At 35.8% G+C, this 8003-nt stretch overlaps 2 protein-coding genes across 2 annotated transcripts; one reads left to right on the top strand and one right to left on the bottom strand.

Annotated features, from left to right (window-relative positions):
* Positions 1-755: 755 nt before the first annotated feature.
* Positions 756-3136, bottom strand: LOC130949882 (uncharacterized). The gene is made up of 2 exons (XM_057878489.1): positions 2647-3136; positions 756-2566 (listed from the first exon to the last, which is right to left on the bottom strand). Exons 1-2 carry the CDS (start codon positions 3134-3136, stop codon positions 756-758), a joined length of 2301 nt encoding a protein of 766 aa, XP_057734472.1.
* Positions 3137-5056: 1920 nt separating this feature from the next.
* Positions 5057-6976, top strand: LOC130947897 (calmodulin-like protein 11). The gene is made up of 4 exons (XM_057876610.1): positions 5057-5210; positions 5379-5536; positions 5665-5748; positions 6345-6976. The coding sequence occupies exons 1-4, from the start codon at positions 5135-5137 to the stop codon at positions 6480-6482; spliced, it is 456 nt and encodes a 151-aa protein (XP_057732593.1). The 5' UTR covers positions 5057-5134; the 3' UTR covers positions 6483-6976.
* The last annotated feature ends 1027 nt before the right edge of the window (positions 6977-8003 follow it).

The raw sequence follows: 8003 nt of genomic DNA, 5'->3' as shown, positions 1-8003 counted from the left end.
ATTCCAGTCAGTGATGATTGGTTTGACTTCTCTACCGGCGGTCACGGAAATCAACAACAACAGATTTGGGCCAACGCTACTTTGGGTGGTTGGTCAGATTTTAGTGCTATGCATTCACCGTCAGGGTCGGCTGATCCACATGGGGCATCAGTCAGTCCGACTCATGGTTTGCGGGGTCATGCTTCCGAGCACTCGTTAGTGGGTGCGTCGTGTAATAGTGGAGTCCTTCGGCAGACATACACAGTAGTTGACGAGTACTACCCCGGTGCATCCGCTCCAGCATGGATAGGAGGGTCGGCCCCTCTGGCAGAGGCAGGTGGGTCGGCTCCTTCGGCAGAGGCAGGTGGGTCAGTCGCTCCAGGTGCAGATGACCGGGATCCGGGGCACCCGTATGATCTACGGACGGAGCGACATCCGCCTGATAGGTATACTCCGTCGCGGCCAGGTCAGGGCATGATGGGTAAGGCACTGCACTGGATGGCTCGTAGGAAGTGAGCATTCGGTTGGGTTTTTTAGATTTATTCCTAAGGTTTAATGTAATTCATATTTAATGTTCTGTATGTTAACCGATATAATTCGTATTTATCTTTCGTATATTTGCTTCACGAAGGCAGCAAATGTTTAGATTAACTTGTTGTTAAACATCAATGGATAATCTCAGAATTGAAAATACAAAAACGACTTACGACTAATATAAAAAAAACTCAATTGAAAAATTGCAAATTTAGAGATACAAACACGAAGGAAATAAAACCCTAAACTCCCGCACCACTCGGTCCAGCACGCTGAGGATATCGACTCCGACTATGACCCTGAGCACCACAGAGACGACATATCCGAGGACCACGCATGTCGCGTGAGTCCATTTCGTTCAAGTATCTGGTCAATTTTGGGCGACCCTTCGACGTTCGCCTCAGGGCGGGATTAGCGACCAATGTGGGTCCCTCATAATCAGGCCATGTCTCGGCATCACCTAACGGTGTGAACTCAAATCTATATACCTTACGAACCTCTGTCATCTTGTACACATCATGCACATACAGCTGCCAATCGAGACGCTGGTTAGCACAGCAAGTAATAACATGGCGACATGGTATTCTTTCCACCTGAAAGTGCCCACAGTCACACCTCCGTTGCGCAAGATCAACGACTAACACCTTTCCGCTAGTCATTTCGCGCACCTCAAATACCTCATTCCGTCTGTCAAAACGGTGCACAACTATATTCCCATCCTGATGCATATTTGCCTCAATCCGCTGTTGTGCGAATACGGAATAGGTAAATCCAGCACGCTTGCGTTCGTGACTCTCAGCACTCTTCCGCATAAAAAGTTCATTTAGCCGATAATATGTTGCTCGGACTAGTGCCAACACAGGTAGATTACGGGCACCCTTCAATACTGAGTTAATGCACTCGACAAGGTTCGTCATCATATGGCCCCATCGATGTCCCTCATCGAACGCCAATACCCAATGTCTAAGTCCGATGTCGTCGCACCACCTGACATATGCCTCGCCTCGCTCTTCCAACCTTTTATAGTTGATGTTATACTCCTCCACCGTTCTTGAATACCCGATGTTGACCACAAGCTTTTGCAAGTGAGGGACTTTGAATGCTCGTAGGAAGTTGCTGCCGATGTGCCTTATACAAAACATCCACCATGCTCTTGGAGGTTGCCAGTCACCTCCGGAACGATTTACTGCTGCCCGAATTGACTCATGCCGGTCTGAGATCATTCCCACACTGTCTTTTCTTACAACATGCATTCGCAGATTCCTAAGAAAGAAGTGCCACGCGTCGGCTGTCTCCCCTTCCACCAAGGCAAAAGCGATAGGCACAATATTTTGGTTCCCGTCTTGTGCAACAGCGACCAGAAGTGTACCTTTGTACTTGCCATATAGGTGTGTGCCATCAACCTGAACTAGGGGCTTACAATGCCTAAATGCCCGAATACATGGATTGAAACTCCAGAATACGCGATGAAGTATTTTTACCCCTTGCACCTCTTCATTCCCGTTGTACAGCGGTCGTGTTTCTATTTGGACAACTGACCCAGGCATCTTCTGAACCATAACCGAGAGCCACCATGGCAAGGCTTGGTAACTCTCCTCCCAATCACCGAAAACTTTTGCTATGGACTTCTGCTTTGTCAACCAAGCCTTTCGGTAACTGATTGTATAGTTGAACCTTGACTGGACTTCGGCTATTATAGATTTCACCTTGATGGATGGGTCAGTCTCGACCAACTGCCTTATAGCCTCAGCAACTGTATCTGAGTCCAACTTCGAATGATCCTGTGAAATCACTCCCATTGAGCACGTGTGCCGACCGTTGTATCTGCGTATCTCCCAACAACCTTTTTTCCTTATCAAGCTGGCTCGGATAAGCCAGTCGCACCCACGCCCATACATCTTGCACTTTGCATAGAACGTCTGTGGCTCAGACTCATACACGTCGTAGTCAACTCCTCTAGTGATAGTGTAACTTCTAATTGCTGCCACGACCGTCTTTCTAGAACTGTATTCCATTCCAATCCGGAACTCTCCGTCCTCAGGATTAGCAACGCCTACAGAAAGTAGAAATCATCGTTTACTAATCAATCCAATGCATAAATTAACAACAACGTATTATTTAATCATCACGCACCTATGTTTGAATATTCCGGAAACTCCGGTGCATGCATGGCGTCGAGATCCACCTCACGCATAAAACGTGGCACGTTCATCGGTTGACTGGTCGATGGATGAACCACTACATTCTCCGCTGCTGTCTCAACTCCCACATCACCATCCTCATCCTCGTCTCCGGCTTCATAAGTGGCTTCGAAGTCCTCGTCACTATCACTATTCATTCCCTCATACACTGCATTTCTATCATCCGCCACCTCTAAATCATTTTGAGTCCCTTCCGCCTTTACGGTTTCAAACTCAACATACAGCTCAATCTGTGGCTGTCGCATCTGAGTCTGCCGGTGAGTTTGAAACATATTCTGCATACTCACTTCGTCTGTGATTGGCATGGTATCAAACTGTATTAAACCACCAAAAACTATAACCGGATTCCGGTACAAAATTCTGCTCACTCTCATTAACGTACTGTTCTCCATGCTTTGACAGAGACCATTCTGAAGCTCCATTAACGTTATGGTGCATGGAACCACAAACGAAAATAGATTTTGGCACACAAATCTCACTCCCTCATGAGTATTATGTATTATCTCACCGTTGCGATACACCACCAAATTTGCGGTACCCTCCATTATGCCTCAAAAACACTCAAAGAACACTCATAAACTCTTACTCAGAATGAAAATGAACTGGAGCACTGCCTTATATAGAGGAGAGCTTTCACCACGCCCCCACGTACTGATTGTCTCAGCCAATCACAGCTTGCCACGTGTCAAAACGCCCCCGCGTGCTAACTCATCACGCCCCCCACGTGATACGTCCACGTCAGCACGCCCCCCCGTGCTGACTCAGCACGCCCCCCCGTGCTGCTCGAAACAACCAACCACCTTCAGCCACGTCAGCACGCCCCCTGCGTGCTGACGTCATCACGCCTCATGCGTGATACTCTCTTCCTCCAACCACATGCTGCCACATCAATTTCACGCCCTCCACATCCACATCCACGTCCCCTGCGTGGTGGCCTTCACCTCGAACCTCCACCTAGACGAAAAACACATTTTTTCTCCATAAACAAACAAAACACCACCTTCAAAACCATATTTAAATTCTTGAGCCTACTATTGAATCTTCTTGGTTTAAAGTCTATTAAAAAATCTCACATACATTTTCTATTTTACAAAAAACAATTGAAAGAAACTTGTTTTTATAAAAATTATTTATATGCAATAAATCAAATTCAATATTTACAATAACATCTAATTTTTTAAATTATTTAAAATATATAAAATATTTATAATAAAGTATAAAAAATAAAATTAATTAATTTTTAGTTTACCAAAATTTATTTATATTTCGACAGATCCAAATAAATTTAATATATCAACTAAACTAATTTATGAATCTAGTTCTGATTTATTAATAATTTTAGAATTTTAAAACAACCTAAATTTATAGTTATTTTGGAACAGATTAACCTAAATGTATACATTTGTAAATTTCTGACAGACCACTGGTCTATTTCTACCCGTATTATTAACCTTTGAAGTTTTGCATGAATTAATGGGTTTTTGTTTTGTCCCCTGAGCACCAAACCTTCCCAGCTGTCAAAATTTCCTCTCCAATTATTAAATTATTATATTCAAATGAATATGAACAAAAACTACTAATGAAACATGGAAGCCATTAAAATCATCATGCCCCACCCCCACACCCTATATCAAGGGTTACACAATTTGATTATTTTTTACCATAATAAAAATCACAACTATCTCACCAAAATAATTCAGCCATAAGCTCTAGGAGTCTAGGGTCTGTTTGGTATTAAAAAATGTTTTTTTTATTTTAATTTAATATTTTAAATTTCAGAATTTTATGAAAAAAATTAACACAATCAAATTCAATTTAACTTTTTGTTTTTATTTTTCTCTTCACAAAATATTAAAAGTAAAAATATTTGAAATAAAAAATAAACAAACCGAATACATCGTTAATTTTTTCCCTCAGAAAAAAATATTATACAAAAGTTTAATTTTGATATTCTTTTATACCATCATTTAATTACATTAATTCCTTTAGATGATCATTCACATAATAAATATAAAAAATAATTATTTTTATCAATTTGATATTACATATAAGTATATACTAAACCCATATGTAACTCTAAATGCTTTAAAATGACATTTATCATATACATATTTGCTCTGTAAATTAGAATTAGTATTTCTTTTTTAATACAATTCAAATTCCTCTTAGATATTATTGAATGCATCTCTTTTGCTATGCCAACTTCCTTATTAGTCATAAGCTTAATTTGACTCGATCAATATTATTGTATTAAATTTTCTTTCTTTTTTTTTTTTAAGATTTTGTGGTAGACTATAGGGTCATTGAAGTTCTACATATAGCCCAGCTAAGATTGAGCTATACTCAACTCACCACATTATATTCCTCTCTCTCTCTCTCTCTCTCTCTCTCTCTCTTCTGGACATAGACACATACATACAATGGCAGATATTCTTAGTGAAGAACAGATTGTTGACTTCAAAGAAGCCTTTGGCTTGTTTGACAAAGATGGAGATGGTGAGTATAGTATTATTCGTTAGGCATATATGTATGTATCTGTTATATATGCACCTGAATTGTTCTTCTTTAATTTAAATTGATAGAATAACATAATTCTCAGCAACATCATCATATATATATGTGTGTGTGTGCATGTTGTATGTTGAATATTCACTGAATATATAGGTTGCATTACTGTTGAGGAACTTGCCACTGTGATCCGTTCATTGGATCAGAACCCAACTGAAGAAGAGCTTCAAGATATGATTACTGAGGTTGATGCTGATGGCAATGGAACCATTGAATTTGATGAGTTCTTGAACTTGATGGCCAAGAAAATCAAAGTAACTAAACATTATTATTATTTTTATTAAGTCATTTCTTCTTCATTACTATAAGTCAATAATCAATTTATGATTATCAAATTAAAGTTGTAATAAGTTATTTTTGCTGTTCTTTTCCAATGTTTTAGGACACTGATGATGCAGAGGAGGAACTCAAAGAAGCTTTCAAGGTTTTTGACAAAGATCAAAATGGTTTCATATCAGCCAGTGAGGTATATATTATTTTTGTTCTTTTCTATTTTTCTTTCATTTTTAATATATATTATAACTGATGATTTCTATCATATCATATCATGTATATTCACTTTTAAGACTTTCACTTTCTGACATATTTGACAAAGCGAGAGATTCTATAGAACATAAACAAAGCAAGTAGGCCCAATATGTTGCAAAACTAGTTTACAAGGTCTTAAGGGACTACAGCTCTATATTTAAACTATTATTATTATTTACATGATTTTTAATTTATACATAAATTTGTGAATTTGTAAATCCTGTATATATAATTATATATGTAGAACTGATATAGGATAGGATAGTAATCCGTACATTTCCGCATGCAATGAATATTAGCTGTCTCATTAGAAAATTAATTGGAGTTTGACATTTTTGAGAGAGAGCTGTAGGGAATCTCACATTTCTCTAGACCTATCTTATTATTTTACTAAATTCGTAACCCTTTGTGTGTGTGAATTTTCATTAGAAATATCAAATATCCCATATGTGTGAATTATCAGCATCTTGAATTACATTTATATATAAGCTAAGTAATTTATTTAATGGGTGTGGTTAATTTATTGGTGTGCAGTTGAGACATGTAATGATAAATCTAGGTGAAAAGCTAACTGATGAAGAGGTGGAACAGATGATCAAAGAGGCAGATTTGGATGGTGATGGTCAAGTTAACTATGATGAATTTGTCAAGATGATGATGGCCGTTAGATGAAATTAATAAAATTCCCTCATCATAAATACATAATTTTTTTGTTATCTTCAAAATTCATTTGGGCTTTAATTTATAGTTTATTATTCCGATTTCCAACCTAGTTTCCCTCACAGGAAAATAAGTTAGTTAGTTTAATTTAATTTAGAAAAAATTTCAAGTGTATTAGAAATACCAGTGCTTCAGTTATTTTAACCGTTGATCTAAATTATAAAAAATATATATAATATATATTAATTAAAATCAACGCTTAAAATAATTGAAACACCGATATTTTTGATACACTTAAAATGTTTTCTTTAATTTAATTTGTGTGTATTTTCTGCCTTTACTTGTTGTAGTAGTTTCCTCCCATGTTGTGAATGAATGACCTGCTTTTAGAGTAACTTCCCCTGCCACAACAAACCTACATTTCTTTCATTTGTTCAGCTCTAACTTGTAGCTTTTCTTTCAATTCTAGTTCAGCATTATTGTTTATTTATTGATATATCTTAATGTTCTCTAGTTACTTGGAAATGTCAAGCTTATGGTAACGTTGATTAAATGAAAATTAACGGAGAGATATGAATGCAAACGGATTTTTTATTTTAATATTGAAGAACGAATAAAATTTTATGTTAATATTATAAAAAAATGAGGTTTTACAGTATTTTAGGAGTGCTGTTTTGTATAAACACAATACATAGAATATGTATTGTACTGATAATACATAGTTTTTGTTTTATAATTTAATATTAAAATAATACAATACGCAGTCTATGTATTGTTTTTATAAATTAAAAAAATTCTGATTTGATAATCTGTCTTCTACTAATTCAACAGCTGCTATAATTTTACAAAACACTGTAGCTTTTAATATTAAAGAATTACACCAATTTTTATCTAACAAAAAAAATAAACCAATACAAAATTGTGAAATATTACTCTCACTATTTATTAGACAAAACCATAATTCTGAGAAATCAAATACTATGTTGTTCCAAAATGAATAGTGATCATCACTATTTATTAGACAAAACCATAATTTTGAAAAACCAAATACCATGTTCCAAAATCAATAGTGATTGTAAGACCCCAGTTTTCGAAAATTAAATAATTAGCTATTTATGAGTTATTATATTTGTTGAATTTTATTTTTAAAAAAATTATTTCTAACAAAAATAATTAAATAGAATTTTATTATTATTAAATTTAATTTGATTATAATTTATTCTATTAGTTTAAATTATTTATTAAAAATTATTTTAGCAGACAAAATAAAAATTTATTATTATTATTATTATTATTATTATTATTATTATTATTATTATTATTATTATTACCTTCAACGGTTTCATTAAGAAAACAAAAAAGTAAGAAATAAAGAACTAAATAAGGCTTTATATATATATGACCGAAGTTTAGAGGGGTTGGAAGAAGTTAAAGCCAAACGTGGCTTGCTAATCATACATACATATATATATAATTACACATGTTTCATTTCCATTCAATAACCATGACACCTAATCCTTTCTTATCACATTA

This window comes from Arachis stenosperma, chromosome 9 (genome assembly GCF_014773155.1).
Source record: "Arachis stenosperma cultivar V10309 chromosome 9, arast.V10309.gnm1.PFL2, whole genome shotgun sequence".
Taxonomy (NCBI): Eukaryota; Viridiplantae; Streptophyta; class Magnoliopsida; order Fabales; family Fabaceae; genus Arachis; species Arachis stenosperma.
Note: the sequence above shows the minus strand (reverse complement) of the source record. Positions and strands in the feature narration are given on the sequence as shown.